The sequence below is a fragment of the Galeopterus variegatus genome, unplaced genomic scaffold, assembly GCF_000696425.1.
Source record: "Galeopterus variegatus unplaced genomic scaffold, G_variegatus-3.0.2 Scaffold4255, whole genome shotgun sequence".
Classification (NCBI taxonomy): Eukaryota; Metazoa; Chordata; class Mammalia; order Dermoptera; family Cynocephalidae; genus Galeopterus; species Galeopterus variegatus.
The window spans coordinates 26,362-48,209 of NW_007730366.1; the positions used below are offsets into that span (position 1 = coordinate 26,362).

Here is a 21,848-nt window from a genome sequence, read left to right on the forward strand (position 1 = left end):
AATATACATCTGACAAAGGATTAATATCCAGAATATATAAGGACCTCAAACAACTTTACGAAAAAAACAAGCAACCCAATTAAAATATGGGCATAAGAGCTAAGTAGGTATTTCTCTAAGGAAGATATACAAATGGCCAACAGACATATGAAAAAATGCTCAACACCACTCAGCATTCAGGAAATGCAAATCAAAACCACACTGAGATACCATCTCACCCCAGTTAGGATGGCTAAAATCCACAGGACTCTGAACGATAAATGCTGGCGAGGTTGCGGAGAAAAAAGAACTCTTATACATTGTTGGTGGGACTGCAAAATGGTGCAGCCTCTATGGAAAATGGTATGGAGGTTCTGCAGACAATTGCAGATAGATCTACCATATGACCCAGCTATCCCACTGCTGGGAATATACCCAGAGGAATGGAAATCATCAAGTCAAAGGTATACCTGTTCCCCAATGTTCATTGCAGAACTCTTTACAATAGCCAAGAGTCGGAACCAGCCCAAATGTCCATCACTGGATGAGTGGATATGGAAAATGTGGTACATCTACACAATGGAATACTACTCAGCTATAAAAATGAATGAAATACTTCCATTTGCAACAACATGGATGGGCCTTGAGAGAATTATATTAAGTGAGACGAGTCAGGCAGAGAAAAAGAAATACCACATGTTGTCACTTATTGGTGGGAGCTAAAAATTAATAAATAAATTCACACACACACACACACACACACACAAATCCAGAGGTGGGGGGTAGGAAGATATAACAACTACAATTACTTGAAGTTGATACGACAAGCAAACAGAAAGGACATTGTTGGGTGGGAGGGAGGAAAGGGAGGAGGGAGGGAGGTTTTGGTAAGGGGCAACAATAATCAACCACAATGTATATCGACAAAATAAAATTTAAAAAAAAGAAAAATAGAAAATGAACTAGTCTTTCAGTGTCAATGTGAATTTTAAAATGTGCCTTTTGCTGCCAGCAAAGAATATTCAGAGGACCACTTGGCTTTTTAAAATTTATGTTCCCTATGTTAAAGCTGTAAATCAGAAGCCCAGTTCTTCCTTAAGCTTTTGTGTTTAACTCACAAAGAAATAAATTCTGATAATCACTTTAAAGGGGGAAAAAAAAAAAGCTAGCACATTTTAGAGCTCTTGTTGCATTCCAGGTTTTGTGCAAGCATTTACATACATACATAGTTTAGTTGCACCCTGTTGCCATTTGCAACAGTGTGGATGAAAGTTGACATTATGCTAAGCGAAACATGCCAGACATAGAAACACAAACACTGCCTCATCTCACTCAATGTAGAATCTTAAAAAGAAGTCCAATCATAGTGCCAGAGAGCAGAATGGTGGTTATCAGGGAATTGGGGGTAGAGGAAAATGGAAGATATTTGTTTCTCCTTTTAGTTTGTAATTTTCCTTTCAATTGTATATTCTCATCACCATACACTGTGTTTTCTTTGTCATCTTAAACAAAACAAACAAACAAACAAAAAAATGAAAAAGCTCTCTGTTGAAGCTATTTCCACCTCCAGGACTTGTTCTGTTTCTTCGCCCACCTCTATCCCTTCACAGCTAAACTCTTTCAAAGGTTTGTAGGCATGTTCTCTCTTGTTTCTCTCCAAACATTTTCTGTTAAAATTTACTCCAGTCAGAGACACTCATCTCATGACTCCACTGAAACTTCTTTTGTCAAGGTCATCAGTGACTCCTACAGTGCTAAATCTGACGGCCAATGTTCGGTCCTTGCTTAGTCGACCAATCTGTAGCATGAGACACAGATGATCACACACTTCTCCTTCATACACGCTTTTTTCATTTCGATTCCAGGACAACACATTTCCTGTTTTTTCCCCCTTCTCACTGGTCCTTCTTGGTCTTCTTTACTGAATCATTTTCTGTGGAATATACTAAAAAGCATATGTACTTCACAGGGCCTGGTTTTCCAAAGTCTTGAAGTTTCAAATATTGACCTTGTGGAGGACTGGAAATTTCCCTCAGGGTATAAGTCTCTGTTGCAAGATAAGAATTGTGGCACAGCAGGCTTCTGGCTCAAAGACAGACAAGTTACTGATTGTTATGTAAAGATACTGAGAATTGCTATAGGAAGGAATGTTTGCTAAGATCAAGCTTTTGTTGACAGGACCACTTAATTGCCTTACTGGAACGTGATCTGGCTTGTTTCACTGAAAGTGACCAGCCTATTTTGTTAAACTATAACCCCACCTTTGTTCTCTTCCTGTAACTTCCTGGTCTGGAAAATAAATGCAGGAAGAGAACCCCAATTTGGCCTTAATTTCCCAAGGAAGGAATGCCTCTCTCTTGAGGTTTCCAGAGAATTAACCATTTCAGGGCCTCTCACTGCTCAGCAGAGATGGGCTTTGAGTAATCCTTTGTGGCTCCGTCACCCAGGGGAAGTGGGGTGACAAATCCGTGGGGGGTGAAGCAACACAAAGCAACAATTTTCTTCTCTTTCATCCCAATACTGTAGTACTCCAGGGCTCTTCTATTCTCCATCTGTTCTCACCTTCTTAGTGATTTCATTGAATTTCTTGCCTTTATTTATCATCTTCACCCTGTGAACTCCTAAATTTCTGTCTTCAGCCAGGACATCTGCCCTAACACCAGACTCATTTATCCTTCTGCTTCCTCAATAACTCCCCTTGGATGTATAATGGCAATTCCAATTTAATATGTCCAAAGATGAGCTCCTTTATACCACCCCAAACCTGCTTTATCCTCAATTTTTTTTAACTCTTGAGTTAATGTAACTTTATTTTTCTAGTTTCTCAGACAAAAATTTTAGTTGTCGCTGACTTTCTCTATCTCTTAACTTCTCCTCCTATGCCACCTAACCCATTATCAAATCCTGAATCCTGGTTCAAGCCACCATCATCTCTCGCCTGGACTATTGTGATAGTCTTCTAACTCGTCTCCCTGGTTTATCCCCTGTCCTCTTTCACCCCCTGAGTCTATTCTTAACACAGAAGCCAGAGTGATGCTGAATTTAAAAACATGTTACTCTTCTGTGTAATCCCCAATGGATTCCCATATTGCTCACAGTAAAAGACGAGTCTACAGTGGGCCTTATTACATCTCTGACTTTATTCTTCCCCTTCCATTGACATTCCTCAAAAATAGAGTGTAGAGGGCCTCTGCCTCTGGGCTTCTGCACCAGCTCTTCCCTCTGCCTGAAGTACTCTTAATTCAGGCATCTGCATGGTTAAGTTCTCCACCCTTTTCCGGTCTTTGCTTATGTGTCACCTTGTCAGTGAGGTCTTCCCTGACCATTGTATTTAAAACTATAATCGATTCTCACCCAAACCAAGTATGCTCTATCTTCCTTCACCCTTTTTCCTCCAAATTACTTTTAATTTCCTAGTGTACTAAAGAATTTACTTATTTTGTCCACAGTCTGTTTCCCCCACTGGATTACAAGCCTTATGGGGTTCTGTTGGTCTGTTTTGTTTAATTTTATCTGTCCAGAACTGAGAACTAGCCTGGAGTGAAGTAGGTGAATCTTTGTCAAATTAGCAAAGAACTACCATTCCTGCCCCTACTGATAGTTTGTGAGGAAGTGGGGACTCCAATTGCCAAGCCTGGAACTTTATCATCTCATCACTCACAGAACTGCTTTACGGGGAGCCAGGGACCTGGTGACAGCTGCTTCCCAAGGCTCCCTCGGCTTTGCAGGCATCATCACTATTCTTGATATATCTTTTACCCCAAGTACTTGAAGGAAAATGCCCAAGGTCTCCACTAGCCTTGGTTGTTGGAGACAATTCTAAGGTATCCAAATGTCAGGCAGACAGCTGCTAGATTTTGTCAGCTCAGGTCAGGTCTTCAAAGTGTAATCATCTCTATTAGAGGTGATGAAACTAATGGCAGAATATTAAACACAAGTGTATATTGCTCTGAATTCTTTGCTGGGCCTTTTCCTGCTTATCTATTAATGGTTGAACACTGGGACTAGAAGACTTAACCTCAGGGAAGCATTTGATACTGTCCAGCACATTTTCCTTAAATGCTTTCTTCCCTTAGCTGGTATTCTTTGTTTTCCTTCCATCACATTGTTCTTTCCTGAGTGTCCATGTTGAGCTTCTTTCCCTCTCCTTGTCTAGTAAATGTTCCTATATCTTCAGTTTTCTTTTTTTTTTTTTTTTCCTTTTTGTCTTTTTTCGTGTCCGGCAACGGATCACAACCCTCAGTGTCGCGCCCGTACCGGACCAGGACCGGCAACGGGATCGCAACCCTCGGCATTGCGCCCACACCTCGCTCAGCCAGTGAGCGGGAACCGGTCTGTATGTGGGATCCGAACCCTCGGTGGGAGCGCCGCCGCACTCTCAAGCGGCGCACTGTAGCAGTGCACCACCAGGTCGGCCCGCTATATCTTCAGTTTTCTGTTCTAGGCTTCCTTCCTTTCTCACTCAACACAGTGCCTCTGGATGATCTAGCACACTTACAAGGTCTTGATAATTACCTGTATTTCCCAAACCTTTATTTCCAGGACATATGTCCTCTGAGCTTGAGAGCAGTATATCCTATCACCTACTGTACTTTTCTACTTGGCTGACCTCAAACTTAACATGTTTCAGATTGAACTCATCATCCATTCCTCTAATTTGTCTTCCAGTCTTCCCTCAGAGGCTTATGCCAAAACTTAGGCATCAGCTATGACTCTTGCCTTGTTCTTATCTCCCAGATTTCAATCAATTACCAGTCCAATTGACTGTACCACTTAATTTCTTTGAAGCTCATCCACTGCTTACCTTACATCCTCCTCCAATTGATTCTTCACAATGCTTCCATAGTTAATTTTCTAAAAGGCAAATATGAGGAATGTATAGAGGAACCTCTGCTCTAAGCAGGAGGTTTTGCAAGACCAGGCTGGCACTTAGTTAGGGCTTAGTGTGGATTGGCCCTCCAGGGAGAGGCCTCTGAGGGTCTACTAGGCTTTAGGGATGCTTCTTCAGGGACGCTCAATTGTGGATGTCCTGCGAGGATTTTATAACAGAAATTTACATTCTTCTTGGGAGTGGTAGATATAGTTACATCTTCATACAAAAGAAAGGGAAAGGGGAATTCTTTGAGAGAATATAAAGTATAAGCTTCTTCCTTTACCCTGGGGTATAAGAAATATTTGAGAACATATGACCATATTGAGACTTTTCATGCCTGAAATATTTAGCTGTTTGTGCATTGTACCACTCCTGTCCTGACCCCAACCATCCTGCTTCCCAAAGTATAAATCAGATTACAGTTTTTAAAGATAATCCTGAGAGGCAAGAGCATTGGGTACTCCTTTCCCTGGTAGAGTACTTCTTCCTCAGTTGCTGGTTTTTGGTTTTTGGTTTTAACTGTATAAATTTAAGGTGTACAACATGTTTTGATATACATATATACGTAGTGAATTGATTACCACAGTCAGGCAAATTAACATATCCATGTCCTCACATAGTTACCCTTTTTTTGTGTGTGCATGTGGTAAGAGCACATGAAATCTATCCTCTTGGAAATTTTTTGGTCAACAATACAATGTTATTAACCATAGTCATCATGCTATATATTAGATTTCCAGATTTATCCATCCAACAGAACTGCAACTTTGTACCCTTTGCCCATCATCTCCTAATTTTCCTCCCTTCCCCACCCCTGGTAATTATTAGGCCTCATGGCTAGCTTAACATCAGCACAGCCATGTTAAGCAACTTTCTACTCTCTTCCACCTCTCCTTTCCCTCTTTCTGTTCTGGGAAATGAAATCCCTCTCCTAGGAATGGGTAAACATATCATCAAAGAAACATCCTGCTCAAGCATGTGGGCTGCAGATAGCAGGCATTCAGGCTGGACCACATTCAGGCTGGGCTGGGAGGAATGCTTTGTACTGATTACTGTATACTCTGGCGATACATTTGACCTATGCCCTAACTGACCAGATGTTATTGGAATACAAAGGCTGCGACTCCTTGCATACCACTGATTTCAAACCTGCCCATAACTCTGCCAGAACCCTCCCTTAAATTCTTATAAACCCCTGCTTTCCTTTGTTCGGAAGAGCTGATCTGACTCTGTCTCCCCTTCCATGCTGGTGGAATAAAGCCTCTTGGCTGAAACAGCACCTGGCTTGGGTCACTCTCTATCTCTCCTCCATCTCACCAAACCTAACAATAATTACTATTCTACTGTTTCTGTGTATTCAACTGTTTTAGATTCCACATATAAGTGAGATCATGTGGTGTTTTTTTTTCTGTGTCTGGCTTATTTTACTTAACATGAACTCCTCCAGGTTCATTCATGTTGTTGCAAATGACAGGATTTCTTTCTTTTTTAAAGGCTAAATAATATTCCATTATATATATATATATATATATATATATATATACACACACCACAATTTCTTTATTCATTTGTCTGTTGATGGAAATTTAGGTGGTTTCCATATCTTGCTTATAATGAATAACGCTGCAATGAACATGGGAGCGCAGATATCTCTACACAGTGCTGATTTCATTTCTTTTGGAGATATACCCAACAGAGGGATTACTGGATTATATGGTAGTCCTATTTTTAATTTTTTTGAGCAACCTGTGTACTGTTTTCAATAATAGCTGCATGAATCTATATTTCCACCAACAGTGTGCAGGGGTTCTGCTTTCTCCACACCCCTACCAACACTCGTTTGTTATCTCACTTTTTAATAATAGTCATCCTAGTGGGTATGAGGTGATATCTCATTGTGATTTTGAGTTGCGTTTCCCTGATGATTAGTGATGTTGAGCACCTTTTCGTATGCCTGTTGGCCATTTTTATGTCTTTGGAAAAATATCTGTTCAGTTCCTCTGCCCATTTTTTAATCTGGTTATTTATTTTATTTATTTATTTTTTTTGAGTTGTGTGAGTTCCTTGTATATTTTGGACATTAACACTTTGTCAGGTATGAGAGGAGCTTCAAAAAGTTCATGAAAAGACTCATATTATCTTTTAATTTCATTTTTCCATGAAGTTTTTGAAGTACCCTCATATCTAGTTTGCAAATATTTTCTCCTAATCCATGTATTGCCTTTCCATTTTGTTGATTATTTCTTTTGCTGTGTAGAAGCTTTTCAGTTTGATGTAGTCCTATTTGTCAATTTTTGCTTTCGTTGCCTGAGCTTTTGGTGTCATATATGAAAATGTTGCCACGGCTAATGTCAAGGAGTTTTTCCCTATATTTTCTTCAAGGAATTTTATGGTTTCAGGTCCTACATATACGTCTTTAATCCATTTTGAGTTTATTTTTTGTGTATGGTATAAAAAAAGTGTCCAATTTCATGGGTTTTTTTGCACATAGATATGCGGTTTTTGCAGACATCATTTACTGAAGAGACTACTTTTTCTCCATTGTGTGTCTTGGTGTGCCCTCAGTTGCTGCTTTTGAAATCCAACTGGAATCAGATCATTTAGTCTTCATGACAGAGGAAATCGTATTGTATAATACAGGAGAGGAAGGTGCCTCAGATTGTTTTAATTACATGTTCTAGTCATTTTTCTGTCATTCCCTTTCTTCTCCTGTCTAGTACATTTCATATTATCTACTGATACTTTGGCTATTTAAATGCCTGTCGGAGCTTGTTAAAGTAAAGGCCTTAGTGCTAGACTTAGCATTCTTGTTCTCCCCACTTCCTGACCCTTGGCAGGAGCATTTGGACGAACACTAATCAGACTCTAGTACTATCATGGCTGGTGCACCTCTAGACCCCTCTGGCATTTCACCAGGAATTTTCTGTATCCACTTTTGTCATGGTCATTACTGATAATACTCTGTCTTAGACAAGTTAGAATTTCCTCTTTCCTTTTTAGACCACTGACAGAAATGCAACCCCCTCCTCTCCTCATACACGCTCGCACACACAAATCGCTGCCGATCCCGCTGCCTGCTGATGGGATGTACTCTGTTTGCTTTCCTTCTCAGTTCATAAGACACTCATCAGCAAGATGATAATCTGTGTATGTTACATTTCCCATTACCCACTTCAAGGGTCCCGGACTTTCTTACATGACAGAAGGGGACTGGGGCACCTGTATAGGGCTCATAACAATGCCTTCTACAGTCAGACTCTCAGCCTGTTCAATGAAGGAATGGTCAATTCCAAGAAGACTCCCTCATTAGTAACCCTACTAATTTACCTCCCGATTTCTTTCAAGAGGATAGGTGTATCCGTTTTCTCCTCACTCCTAGTCTTGGGAACCAGTCCCAAAGTTGTGCAAAGTGATCTGTTTATGGACTCCCCTGTCCCTGTTTATATTTATTCTCCATCCTTTCTTTCACCAATATTTGAAATCCTCTCTTCTTCACTTACCACATTCATGTCCTTCAGGACTATCAATTCATCCTCTGTGATATTTATTGTTTTGCTTTGTTCATTCCACTACTTCTGTTTCTACTTCTGTCTAGTCTGTCTTGCAAAAACAACTAATGTAATTTTATTGGTTCTCAATTTTTATTGTTCCTCTTTGTATTCATAAAGTAATTTAAGGTATACGATGCGCTTTGTCATATGTATAGGGCATTTGTGTGTTGAATTGCCATCATTTATTGGTCTCCTTCCCTTACAAACAGTACCTTCATTTTTCTTGGGGAATTTTCTCATTAAACATTTTCAGGTATTCATAGTTGGGATTGATGCTATACCCAATTATGGGGTAGACGCTATGAAAATTACATATTGGCAGCATTTCCCATCCCATTTAGAGTCTCAGTGTCTGGTTCGTAGATGGGTATGTAATGGACGATATGGGAGGGATCCTTGGACTAGTTTTTGTGAATTAAAACTTCTTTCTCAGGATACTTGGTACATTTTTTCTACTGGACACAGATTAGAGAGGATGTATCCTTAAGTGCTGCTGACAGCCTTATTGCCTATCTTAGTCTGTTTCTGTTGCTTATAACAAAATACTTGAAACTGGGTGATTTTTAAAGAAAACAAAATTTATCGTTTTCAGTTTCTGAGGCTGGGAAGTCCAAAGTCCATCTGGAGGTGGTGACAGTGACCCAGGGGTCTCACATTGCAAGATGCTGGGAGCAGAGAGAGAGAACTTCTTATTAACTCTCTTTTTAAAGCCCTCAGAACCATGCCCCTGACCACCAGAGTTAATCCATTCCATTCACTATTGCACGTCCTACAATCTATCACCTCTTCAAGACCCCACCTTTCAATTACCATAATAGGATTTCCCACCCTCAACAGTTACAGTGAGGGCCAAGTTTCTAACACATAAAACTTGGGGGACACAATTCAAGCTTCAGTGAGTTTTGGGGGAACACAATTCAATCTACTACATTACCACTAAAAGGGGGAGATCCTCCTTGAAAATGTAACTTACTCTAGGAAAGCAGAGATGAGAAGCAGGAAAGTGTAACTCAAATCCTGGCCACATCATCTGAGTTCTGGACACAGCCAAGCCTGCAGATTCGTTCATCTCTTAACTCTGCTAAGACTGAGCCAGTGACCTCACTAACTGTTTAATTCAGCTTGGACTGAACTCTGAGTCCCTTGATTCTTACATATATCCCGTGAGGTTAATAACATTATCATTACTTTACCAAAAAAAGGGATAGAGCCAGAGAAGTTACATGATTTGCTCAAAGCCATGCAGGTAGCCCAGATGTTTTGACTTCAAGTTAAAAATCTCCAACTATAAAATTATTTAAAAGATTTTTGCCTCCAAAAATATCCTCCAAATTTTAGTATATTCCAACTAAAAAATATAAAAAGTTTTGGTAATGACAGTCAGGCTTTCCATAAAATGACTTCAATTTTCTTGCCTGAAGTCATTTTCTACCATTGCACGAGCTGCCACCCCATTCAATCAGGTCCTCCATCCAGATCACCTGCCTTTGCTGACACCCACATCTGTTCCTCCCTTTCCCCCTTCCCCACAGTACCTATTTGCTAACATGCACTCAGTCTCTGATTTCATTTCTTAAGGGGGAGGTCTTGGTGGAATTGAGTCTCTTGTGCAAAGAGGAGTTTATTCCCTGTAGAAATCTGGAGGTGTGGTGTTCCAGGTTTGTGCAGTTGAGCTTTCTTATCTCCATACAAGAAAGTCTGTATAAATTGAGTTAAGTTCTCCAGAGAAGGTTTCTCCTAGGGCATACAATTCAGTGCTGTGTACGTATAATGTTATAAAATCAATATTGAATCACTGCGTTGTATTTATGGGTGTATTTTTTTTAACTAAGAAGTGAAATGTCTGATTAAATGGGACGAAAATCAGGGATAGTCAATAGGTAAGGAACTGAAGATTCTGTTTGGATACCTGTTAGTGGGTTTACCATTTATAGTTCTTCTCACTGATAATTAGAGGTACTTATCAAAGTGATAACTCAGTGCTCAGGTAAGTCGATTCATATTTACATAAAAGTTTGGACAATAATTAGAGCTATAAGTAGATTGCTTGCACAAATCATCAGTTCATACAGGTATATAGCTGAGGAGCAAGGGTTGAGGGTGGCCAGAAATAAGTCCAATAATGTAGCAAGATGAAACCCTAAGAGGGAGTTATTTGCCCAAAGTCATACAGAAAGGTAACACTAGAGCTGCTAGGACATGTCACAGAATTAGCCAAATCAGCATTAGTCTATTTCATCAGGGAAAAGATGGAGAATTGAGGTTTAATTTTTAAAAAAATCACTCACGAAGGCATTTATTTATTTTGGTGGCAGGCCGGTACTGGCATCTGAACACTTGACCTCTGTGTTATAACACCACACTCTAACCAACTGAGCAACCAGACAGCCCAAAGGCAGTAATTTAGATTTGTTCCATAATTTTGTTTTATCAGCTCCCTAAAGTTTGTTTATTTTTAATAGGGTACTCTAAATTTTCTTATTTTAAAAACTTACTTGGTTTTATACATTTGGAGTTGCATATATACTTTTGTTTATTAGAAATGGTACTTAAACGCTTTTTTTCCTACAGAGTCTCTTTACTAATTTTAGGAGACTTTTTTGACATCCAAAATATTTTATTATAGTTAATACACTATAATATAGTTTAATATAGTTTATTATAGTTAATAAATCAATTTGCCTCTTACTTTCTGCTAATATCCTAATGATCTGAATTCGAGATATTACATGTCTTCAGCTTGCTGTGTCCTTCTGTCCTCCTGACTTCTTCACGTCCCGTGGTGAAATTCTTCTGGTTTTCAAAGTCTCACACAAAGGCCAGTGGGCCTCCATTCTCGTACTGAAGTGTCATGGAATACCTTGGACTTGAGCAAGTCAGCCTTCCTCCTTATGCTTTTCTCTTTCCACCTAAGGGCGTTCTGCCCATTACATTCCACGTTGATGGAATTTCACCCTCACTCTCTATTCAGAAGTAATCTTTCCCTCATTTAAATTTCTAAAGCAGTTATTCCCATTCTGGTTTCCCTTAAATGCCAGCCTGAGAAATGGGGATCTTATTCTACTGATGAGGGAAGACCCTGAAGGCTCTGGGAGGGAGGATGAGATTATTTTGACAGGGGTATGAGGCACAGAGTGGAGGAGAAGGTACAGAAAATGGAGAAGCTGGTTGGGTTTCCAACTAATGACAGGGGAAGTAGCGGTGGAGGAGAGTAGGCAGTGAGCTGGGGTAGTGTCCGGGGGAATGCACTTGCTGAGGATGGAGGGATTCCAGAGTTTTAAGACCTGTGGACCCTGACAGTGAATAGAAGGCTGGGGACAAGGAGACTTTATCTGGGTGAGAGCGGGGAGAATGGAGGTGCTTTGTCCAGAGCAGGGCTCTGGAAGAGCAGTTGGAATGGGAAGGAAATGGTCATTTCAGCATGAAACTGGCTGGCCCAAAGTGACTCAGGCAGCATGTGTGCCCTGATTGTGCATGCCCCACCGTTCCACCCTCCCTTCAGCCTGGCCTCCATCTGAACGGAGTAGGGGCCCTGCAGCCTGCAGTTTTCTATCAACAATCAGAGAAACACCCATGTCTGAGCCAGAAGGGATGTCCAGGGTAATTTTGCTGCTCCCAACCATGCAGATGGGGAACCTGAATGCAGGGAGAGACAGAGACCCATCTTGGAGATAATGGCAGGGTCAGGACGGCAGCCCAGTTCTGGACTGGCTCCCAATCCAGTGGTGTCTCCTACCCCACAAGAGGCAGCAAACTTCTACCAAAGCCATGGATTAAATCTGGGTCCTCTCCATCCTGTCGTCTTTGATTTATTTTTCTTTCAGACCCTGTATTTCTTAAGAGTTGCATCTGGGTTTTTCTAATTTTAACATTTATGTCTCCATCCATTCAATAAATATTGGTTTAGCATCTATTATGTCGTCCATGTTGCAGGCACTGGGAATACAGCAAAAAACAGAACAAAGTTCTTGTCCTCTGGAGTTAACATTCTAGAAGGGAGAGTTAGGTAATAAACACAAAAACACAAATAAATATGTGTTACTTCAGTTGGTGATGAGTGCTGTGGCAAAAAATAAATCAGGGAGATGGGAGTTAGAGAGTGCTAGGGTAGTGTATACGGGCTACTATTGTATACTGTGTGGTCAGAAGTGACCTCTCTGTTGAGTTTATGGCTCAAATTTATCTTAAGGGTGGAGAGGCTCCCATGTGGTGGTGCTCAACCAGTGTTTGTTGAATGGGTAATAATTTAATGAACTTCCTAAGGTGTGTGCTTGTGTGTATGTGTAGACAGAGTGAGAGACAGTTTATACCACAGGAGCAGAATGATCCCAAATGGCATTTTCTATAGATCTAAAAGCCACTTATGGCCATAAGGATGGGCTATGGAGAACTGACCTCTAAACTTTCCCATCAAGGCAAATTTCAACATAATCAGCCAGGTCTAGCCTGACCAGAAATCAGTATGCTAGAAGCCAATTTACTTAAATTCATGTAAGTTAAGTGTATCTAAAGTTCATCTCTTTCTGAATGTTTCTGTATCTGTTCAGGAGTATTTTTATTTTTCATCTTTAACAAAGTAGTATAAATGCATTTTGAACTTTGGTATTTGGTAATCCTCAAAAATGTGTTTTAATTTCAAATTATTATTAGTTTTTAATCTTTCTGCATGTTTTTTGCTATTTGTCTAATTTGATACTCTTTTAATTAAAATTTATATATAAATATACAATTAAAAAATGCAGAGATGCGTGTATCTATGTAATGGACAATGGATTCTACATAACATAATGTTAGTGTGTGTTTTAATAATAGGTATAATTTTCAACTTACTTAGCAACAAAGTTGCCAGAAGATACCTGCTGTTAAACAAGACTTCTGAGACATAATTCTTCACTTCTTTATTTGTATTTCAAAGGTTCACTATTACAAGTAATTGACAATTCTCCAAAATTGCCAACCTGAAGTTCTGTTAAAATAAGCCTGTCATTACATCTTCTGTCAACAATTTCAGACTCAAACTCTCAGCTATTAGACTGTGACTTCACACTTTGTATACTATGTCCATAAAAACAAGATAGGGCTCAACTACTGAAATGAAAATACAAAATCAAAGCTCTGTGGTTGAATTCATCCTCTTGGGATTCTCTAACTTCCCTCAACTCCAACAGCAGCTCTTTGCAATTTTCTTGGTGATTTATCTGGTGACCCTGGTGGGAAATGCCATCATTATAGTCATCATCTCCCTGGACCAGAGGCTGCATGTTCCCATGTACCTGTTCCTCCAGAACTTATCTGTGGTGGACCTGAGTTTCAGTGCAGTCATTATGCCTGAAATGCTGGTGGTCCTCTCCACGGAGAAAACCACAATATCTTTTGTGGGCTGTTTTGCACAGATGTATTTCATTCTTCTTTTTGGTGGGACTGAATGTTTTCTCCTGGGGGCAATGGCTTATGACCGATTTTCTGCAATCTGCCATCCTCTGAACTACCCAATGATTATGAACAAAAGGATTTTTATGAAATTGGTTATATTTTCCTGGGTCTCAGGAATCATGGTGGCTACCGTGCAGACCCCATGGGTATTTAGTTTTCCCTTTTGTGGCCCCAATGAAATTAATCATCTCTTCTGTGAGACTCCCCCAGTGCTAGAACTTGTATGTGCAGACACCTTCTTGTTTGAAATCTATGCCTTCACAGGCACCATTTCAATTATTATGGTTCCTTTCTTGTTGATACTCTTGTCTTACCTTCAAATTCTTTTTGCCATCCTGAAGATGCCGTCAACCACTGGGAGACAAAAGGCATTTTCCACATGTGCGTCCCATCTCACATCTGTCACCCTCTTCTATGGCACAGCCAGTCTGACTTATTTACAGCCTAAATCTGGCTACTCACCAGAAACCAAGAAAGCGATGTCATTAGCTTACACATTGCTGACACCTCTGCTGAATCCACTTATTTACAGCTTGCGAAACAATGAGATAAAAAGGGCCTTGATGAAATTATGGCGAAGAAAAGTGGTTTTACACACAGTCTAACTATGTTGAAAAGCCATGAGATGTGTGGTCACTGCCCAACTGAACTTTATTTAAATTTCATAAGTGGTGAAAACTTTGAATTTTTTGGTATAAATATGCTTAGTTTGTTGAGTTCTCCAAGTTTGAAAATTTATCAGGGGTTCCCTCTCTTTCAGTACTGTACTGTTGTCATTTTTTAAAAAATAAATACAGCTTTCTAAAACTATGATACAACAGTCTATTCATCTATTTCTCTATTGTGAACATCCAGGGCGTTATTGTATTTTTGATTGAGACAATGTTTCAATAACACGTTGCTCCATATGTTTGTATGTGATAGGTTGTTAAAGTGAGACTGGTGGTATGAAGAGTATGTGTGCTTATATATTTTAACAGCTATTGCAGAATTACTTTTCACAATGATTGTAACTGCTTCAGACTTACCTGAAGGCCCACTGTGCTTCACTAACAGTGTAGAGTTTCAAGAGACCAACAAACAGAGGGATGAGCTTTGTAAGTCTGGAGTGAAAATCCATTCCATGAATGAATAAAAAAAAGTGCATCTATTTTGGGAGGTCCAAAGTGGTTTTACTTTATGGATTCACACAAATTTTAATAAAAACCAAGGCTTCTCTTGTTTTTTGCTTGTTTGTTTTATTTTGTTTATTTTAACAAATATTCATCTAATGTTGGTGACCAGAAGAGTACATGAGAATTTTCCTGAAATCTCACTTGATAATATCTTTTTCTCTTATAGATCACTGTTTAAGAGGCTTTTGTTAAATTTCCATCTGTAGGCCAAAATGCCCCCAGACACTTGTTTATAAATAATGAATGATTTACTGTTTTTTTGCTTATTGTGGGAAACAAATACAATTAATTAGTTCTGCCTGTTTTCTATCATTCTTGAGTCACATCAGTAACTGTGTGACCTTTTCAGAATGAATAATTTCACATCTTGCAAAATTTGGAACACTTCACGTTTACTTCCTATTTTAATGTTGCTGTTAGAGAATTGGGAGTGACCTCTTTATTGAATCTACATCACGTGAGCTTCTACTGGCTTTAAATTTTGCTCCACGGATGGCAATAAGGGGGTGAAATAATATTTCCATTTGAAGCTATCATTCAGTTGCTAAAAAAAATCATTTTTTGTAAATTACCTCTGCCAAAAATGAGAAGTGGAGGTGAAAAATGAATTGGATTTTCACAAAAAGAAAATTTATCAGAGGGTTGACACTAGTTTGAGTAATATTTGAATGTTGTGTAATATTCTCTTTGTTAGAGCATTAGCAAATCCTCTCATCAGATTCTGTCTCTTGGTGTCCTAAACTTTCCTTCTCATGGCAGTTAGAGGGACCAATTAAATAAGTCCTTTTAGAGAAAAAAAAAAATCTTTGAAACCAAAAAACCAAACAGAATACACAGCTTTATTTTAATTTTTATTCTTTGTTTCATTTGTTCATTCATACAGAGTCAATAAGCTTTTGTTAAGAGTGACTTAACCTGACTGTTCCTGGAGAAATACAGTCCTCGCCCTTGAGGAATTCAGTTTATTGGAAGATCACTATGCTGCAGAGGATCATTGAAGTAAATTCTTACCTATTTCTCTGTCCCTGGTGAAAAATAGAAGTTGAACTGGCAGGGTTTGGTTACGTAGCAATAATTTCAGAGACACACTGAATCTCCATTTGGTAATAACTTTGAAAAAACCCAGCCAGTTCAAAAGGACCCAGTTTGTTTTGACTCTGAATAGCAGCAATTCTGGTAACACCAACTTCAATCTCATGCCAGCTAATAGGACCGATACTTGAAATCGTGTATTCCTGGATTTGAAGTTGATGCCAAGATTTCCAGCCAATATCAACACAGACAGGAAAATTTTTAAAATGTGAATCTTTTGATGACTCTCTCTGCTTAAAATATTTTAATGAGTTTCTACTGTATTTAGGATAGAAAAAGCCTTCTGCATCACACACGAAGCCCTGCTAGATCTGTCCCCTGCCCGCACTTCTGCTATTCCCTGCTGTGCTTCCTGCCTGCTCGCTTGACCATGCACTCACCTTTTCTGGTGCAAGTCTGCTTTCAGTTCATGAAGTCATTACCTCATTGTGGCCTGGAGCTGTCAAAACATGCCTTTCTCTCCATCTGAGATGCTTCTCACCATGCTGTTCAGCTAGCTAATTCTTTCTTTCTCCAGATCTCCTTAAAATGTCATTTCTTTAAGATGGCCTTCCCTGCCTTCCCATCCCCCAACTTCCCTTCTCAAATTGTTCTTTCTTTGAACATCTGGTTCTTCCTTCATAGCTCTTTATCTTAATTTTATTTTATGTAGCAGAATGGACTTTCCTTCTTCTTGATGGTACCTTGCACTGGTTGCTAAGATAATAAACAGAAGTGTTTGTGATATAAGGGGAGGCATGCTCAGCTTAGCAGGATAGAGTCCAGGAGAAATGCCTTAAAGCAGTTAATCTTCACTGCATAAAATATGATTTTTTTAAATAAATACTTCATCCTGAGGCCGGGCCATGTTCCCTAGGAAGAGTTTTACTTGCCCCCACCACTTTCTCAACAGTAGGAAGCATAGAACAGTGGAAGAATGTTAAGAACATCACATAAATTGGGGCGGGACCTTGTGGGAGAGAATCCTAGGGTTCTCTCTGTCAACCACAGCGTTGGTCATGAGGTGCCCCCTGAGACTGTAAGCCCAAGAACCGTGCTGAGTCTTTCCTCATGGTTAGCTCAGTTAGTTAGAGTATGGTGTTGGTAACACTAAGGCCAAGGGTTCAGATTCCTGTACTGGCCAGCCACCGAAAAAAAAAAAAGTATATTTTGTAGATCCCACCTGTGTGTTTTCTGTTATAGGGGGCTTATGGCTTGAGCTTTCTTCATATGTTTAAATGTGTGATCTGTTTACCGTTTGTCACACTTGATAGCAAGCCCTATGAGGGCAGTGACTGTATGAATTTGTTCACCACTGTGTGCCACCTGCCAAACACAGTGCCTGGGACAGAGTACGTGCTTTAGACACACTTTCTGGAGTAATAAAAAGAGGGCAGTCTGAGACAAGATAGTAGTTTCAAGACTGGGAGCAGACTCAGGGGAGGGGACAGGCACTAGAGTTAAACAAAGAGAACTGGTAATGGAACAGTCCTCAGGACGCAGGCTTTGTTGTGATCCCAGCTGAGGGGGAGTGGGTGGAGGGGGTTGTTCCATCAACCGTTTTTGTCCCTATGCCCAAGCAACCTTGATTTTACCTTTGTTGTACTCATCCCTCAGATGACATGGCCAGTCTCAATAATGTGGATTGACCAGTCAGTTCAAAGATATTGGGAATTTCTTAGCCTGTTACAGAGGATGTTTCCTTTTTTGTGACATCAGACAGGTTGTGTTTGTCATGGAGTTTCAATATCTCAGAATTAGGACCTTAGAGACCATGTGATGTTTGTTTCTCCTGTAATATGCTCAATAAGTAGTTGTTTCAAATCTTGAATTCCTCTCCTGATGGGAAAACTTTGAGTCCTGCGTTAGCCCATGTACCTTCTCAGGGTGGAGGGGAGGCATCCACCTTCTTTTTGAGTTTGGAGCTGGGCAATTATTCATGGTTCCTAGATGGTCTCTGGAATGACAGTTGGCCAGATGTATGAGATCAGGACATCAGTAACTTTTGAGTAAGAAACTTCTTGTCTCTCTGTCTCTTTCTTTCTTCATTTGTTATTACAACTTTTACGTCTTGGAAGTGTATATTTATGATACAACAGTACATCTAAAATCTGGGTTGAATGATAGTTGTGGGCTTGTAGCTGTTTGGATTTTTGGTGGTGGTCCTGTGTTTATTGGTTTCTTTGTGTCACTTACTTTTGGAAGGCGGACCAAATGGGATTAATTTTTTTTTGGAGAATTGCATTGCTCATTAAGTGGTTTAGTGTTAAAATGGGGATGATGTGTTTTTTAGTTCTTTATGTTTTTTCTATAATTTATTGTGCATCATAGCTGTCAAGGAAAAGACAACATCACCGAATCCTTCAAGACTATAACAATCATATGAAACCAACCTAACTGTCCATCAATGGATGACTGGATAAGGAAAATGTGGTAATATATACAAAATGGAATACTACTCAGCCATAAAAAGGAATAAAATTCTGCCATTCACAGCAACATGGATAAGCTTGGAAAAAACTTTCTGAAGTGGAATAAACCAGGGACAGAAAGAGAAATACCACATCTCCTAACTCAGAAGTGGGAGCTAAAAAACAAAGAAAGAAAGAAAGAACATAATAAAACATTGAACTTTCTGTGGGAGAGAACAGATCTATAGTTACTAGAAGTGGGAAAGGGGGAGAGGGAGGGAGGATAAGGAGTAATTGGGTAAGGGACACAAAAAGTATTACTATTTGTAATGATGAACATGCTAATAATGTTGATTTGATCATCACGTACTGTACACAAACACCGGTAGTCAACTCTGTACCCCATAAATATGTATTAAAAAAGACTATAACAATCATATCAAGTGGGAAAAATAGTGAGAATAAATTCTATTTAAGTTTTAATATACAGACTTCATGATTTCCAATTTGCATTTTAATAAGATCCCCAGGTGACTTGGATGCATTTCAAAGTTTGAGAAGCACTGATGTGTAACTTAAATCTTTATAATAAAGATGTTACTTTTTTTCTTTTCTGCTCCCCTGCCATCAGATAACTGGAGCTCACATTGCTTCATATGTCTAAATAACAGATAGTTTCCTGAAACTATGGCATATTTGTGTGCTCTTTTGTTCGTCCAGGCCTACGTGCCTCTTTATTTTGTCAAAGCAGGTCCAGGGAAGCCTTCATTACTAGCCTACACATCTAGTACTCCTTGTTGCAAACAAGAGGATCATGTTCTCTTTTTTTTTTTCTCTCCAGGGTCTGAAGTTTTAATTCACATCAGAATGTAAGGGTGGAAACATTCCACCTCCACCCTTTTAGAGTCCCACCTGAGTTCGGGAATAAAATTGATGTAAGACAGATCAACAGGAGAAAAGTATAATACAAGTTTTATGTGGTGCAGGAGCCTTCATAAAGAAATGAAGATCCAAGGAAGCAGTTTGGGTCAGTTACTTACATATTGAATTGGACAAAGAATGCTAAGTTGTTGAGAAGTGTGATATTGTGAAAATACACATTTGGTTTTCAACCCTGTCTCCTGACATACAATTCCTAAAATCCTTAGAATCTACAAAGTGGTAAGAAACTTTTTGTGTGCTTATGGTGGCTGGCAGCACCTAGGTAGCTTCAGGATCGGGGCTGGTCATAGGAAAGACCAATCTAGGACTTTTAGTCCCATCCCCCAACCTCCAGGGAGGGGAGAGGGGCTGAAGGTTAAGTTGATCACCAGTGGCCAATGATTTAATCAATCATTCCTATGTAATGAAGCCTACATAAAAGCCTGATGAGTTCAGAGAGCTTCTGGGTAGATGAACACATGGAACTTCCTGGAAGGTGGTGCCCAGGGAGGGCATGGAAGCTTCATGCCCCTCCCCCATACCTTGCCTTATGCATCTCTTCTTATGTTTCCTTTGTAATATCCTTTGTAACAAACCAGTAAACATAAGTACATGTTTCCCTGAGTTCTGTGAGCCATTCAAGGAAACTAATCAGACTCAAGGAAGGAGTTGTGGGAACTTGATTTATAGCTGGTGGGTCAGAAGTTCCAGAGGCCTGGACTGGCAACTGGCATCTGAAGTGGGGGGCAGTCCTGGGGACTGAGCCCTCAAGCTGTGGGATCTGACACTATCTCTAGGTAGTGTCAGAACTGAATTGAGTTAGAGGACACTCAGCTGGTGTCCACTGGAGAATTGTTGGCTTGTTTGCCAGTGGGAAGAAATGCCCACACGTTTGGTCACAGGAGTCAGAAGTCTGTCTTCTGTGTTGATTGTCACTGAGTAAGAGTGGAGGGGAAAGACAGTGTGTTTTTCCCACTCACTTGCACAAGAAGCAACTAAATTATGTGGGGAGGCTTAGAAGTTGAGTTATTTTAACAAGGTCTGTTTGGAATCCTCTTGGTCTCCTCTTGTCCTCGAGGATAAGGATGTTGCATCTTTCACATGAGCATTTCATCTCCTGCTTTTAAGAAACAGCACAAAGGCAGAGTGATCTTACACCTGCTGTCTTTCAAATGCTTATAATTAGTCAATATATCAGAGTAGCATATTTAAACCTGTTCAGGAATCGCCTGGACTGATATTAAAATGCAGATCGATGGGCTCCCCCCACGGGTGTCTGTTTCAGTAGATCTCTGATGGAGTTTGATAATCTGTATTTCTTTCTTTCTTTAAAAAAATTTTAAAAATATATGTTGTGGGCCGGCCCGGTGGCGCACTGCTACAGTGCGCCGCTTGGGAGCGTGGCGGCGCTCCTGCTGAGGGTTCGGATCCCACATACAGACCGGTTCCCGCTCACTGGCTGAGCGAGGTGTGGGAGCGGCGCCGAGGGTTGCGATCCCGTTGCCGGACACGAAAAAAGACAAAAACGAAAAAAAAAATATGTTGTTTATTTTATTGGCAGCTAGCTGGTATAGGGATTGAATCCAGGACCTAGGTATTATCAGCACCACCCTCTAACCAACTGAGTAACCTGGCCAGCCATGAAAATTTGCATTTCTAACAAGTTCCCTGGTGGTTCTCATGGTCCAGATCCAGGAACCACACTTTGGGAACCACAGCTCTAGAGAACTTTTCTTCTAGCCTTGCCTGGACTGCCCTGTAGCATCCCCTCTGAATCTACACATGCCTTCTTTTGACTTGACTGTATTTGGCAGTCCATGTCCCGTATTGTAATTTGGATTAAGATATGTCCTATCTTTTCTGAATATGAAGTTTAGGTTTATGTTTCTCATTAATTTTGTTATTTAGAGGTAATTTCTAGGAAGACAGTGCCATCTTTGCCTTGCCATTTAATAACCTGAATTTCATTTTCTATTTTGAAAAGCTATGCTTTCATTTTACAAAGTAATTAATTTATTTTAAATTCAAGAAGTAGATGTAGAAAATAAAAATGCAGAAGTCTCTCTCAAAAATACCTTCACTCTCATCCCCAATCCCATTCCTAGAAGTTATTATTCTTTCTGATTTTTCCTACTTTTTTTGTGAAAACATTAATGTGTGTACATATATTTTATTTTTATAAAATTGGGATAAGTGTTCTCTCCGTCTCATATTTACTCTCATTACCATCTGTTAAATCAAAATTTTATTATTCAAATCTTCCCATTTGTATTTCTCTGCTGTCTACTTGATTTCTCAAACCTTGAGGAAGGTCACTTAAAATCTCCACATTTTGATCTTTGTTTTAGAAATTAGGACTATTGGCTTTTCATTATAGTTTGATATTGATATTATTCTCTTTTTATCCTCTCTATCATGTGTTTGAAGTGTTCTT

At 39.7% G+C, this 21,848-nt stretch overlaps 1 protein-coding gene across 1 annotated transcript; it reads left to right on the forward strand.

The window, feature by feature from the left end:
• Positions 1-13,428: 13,428 nt before the first annotated feature.
• Positions 13,429-14,471, forward strand: LOC103602692 (olfactory receptor 10A3-like). The gene has a single exon (XM_008587124.1). The coding sequence runs from the start codon at positions 13,497-13,499 to the stop codon at positions 14,439-14,441; it is 945 nt and encodes a 314-aa protein (XP_008585346.1). The 5' UTR covers positions 13,429-13,496; the 3' UTR covers positions 14,442-14,471.
• The last annotated feature ends 7,377 nt before the right edge of the window (positions 14,472-21,848 follow it).

What these genes read in the sequence shown, in the direction of transcription:
- LOC103602692 (XM_008587124.1), top strand. Translation starts at nt 13,497, where the DNA reads ATGAAAATACAAAATCAAAGCTCTGTGGTTGAATTCATCCTCTTGGGA.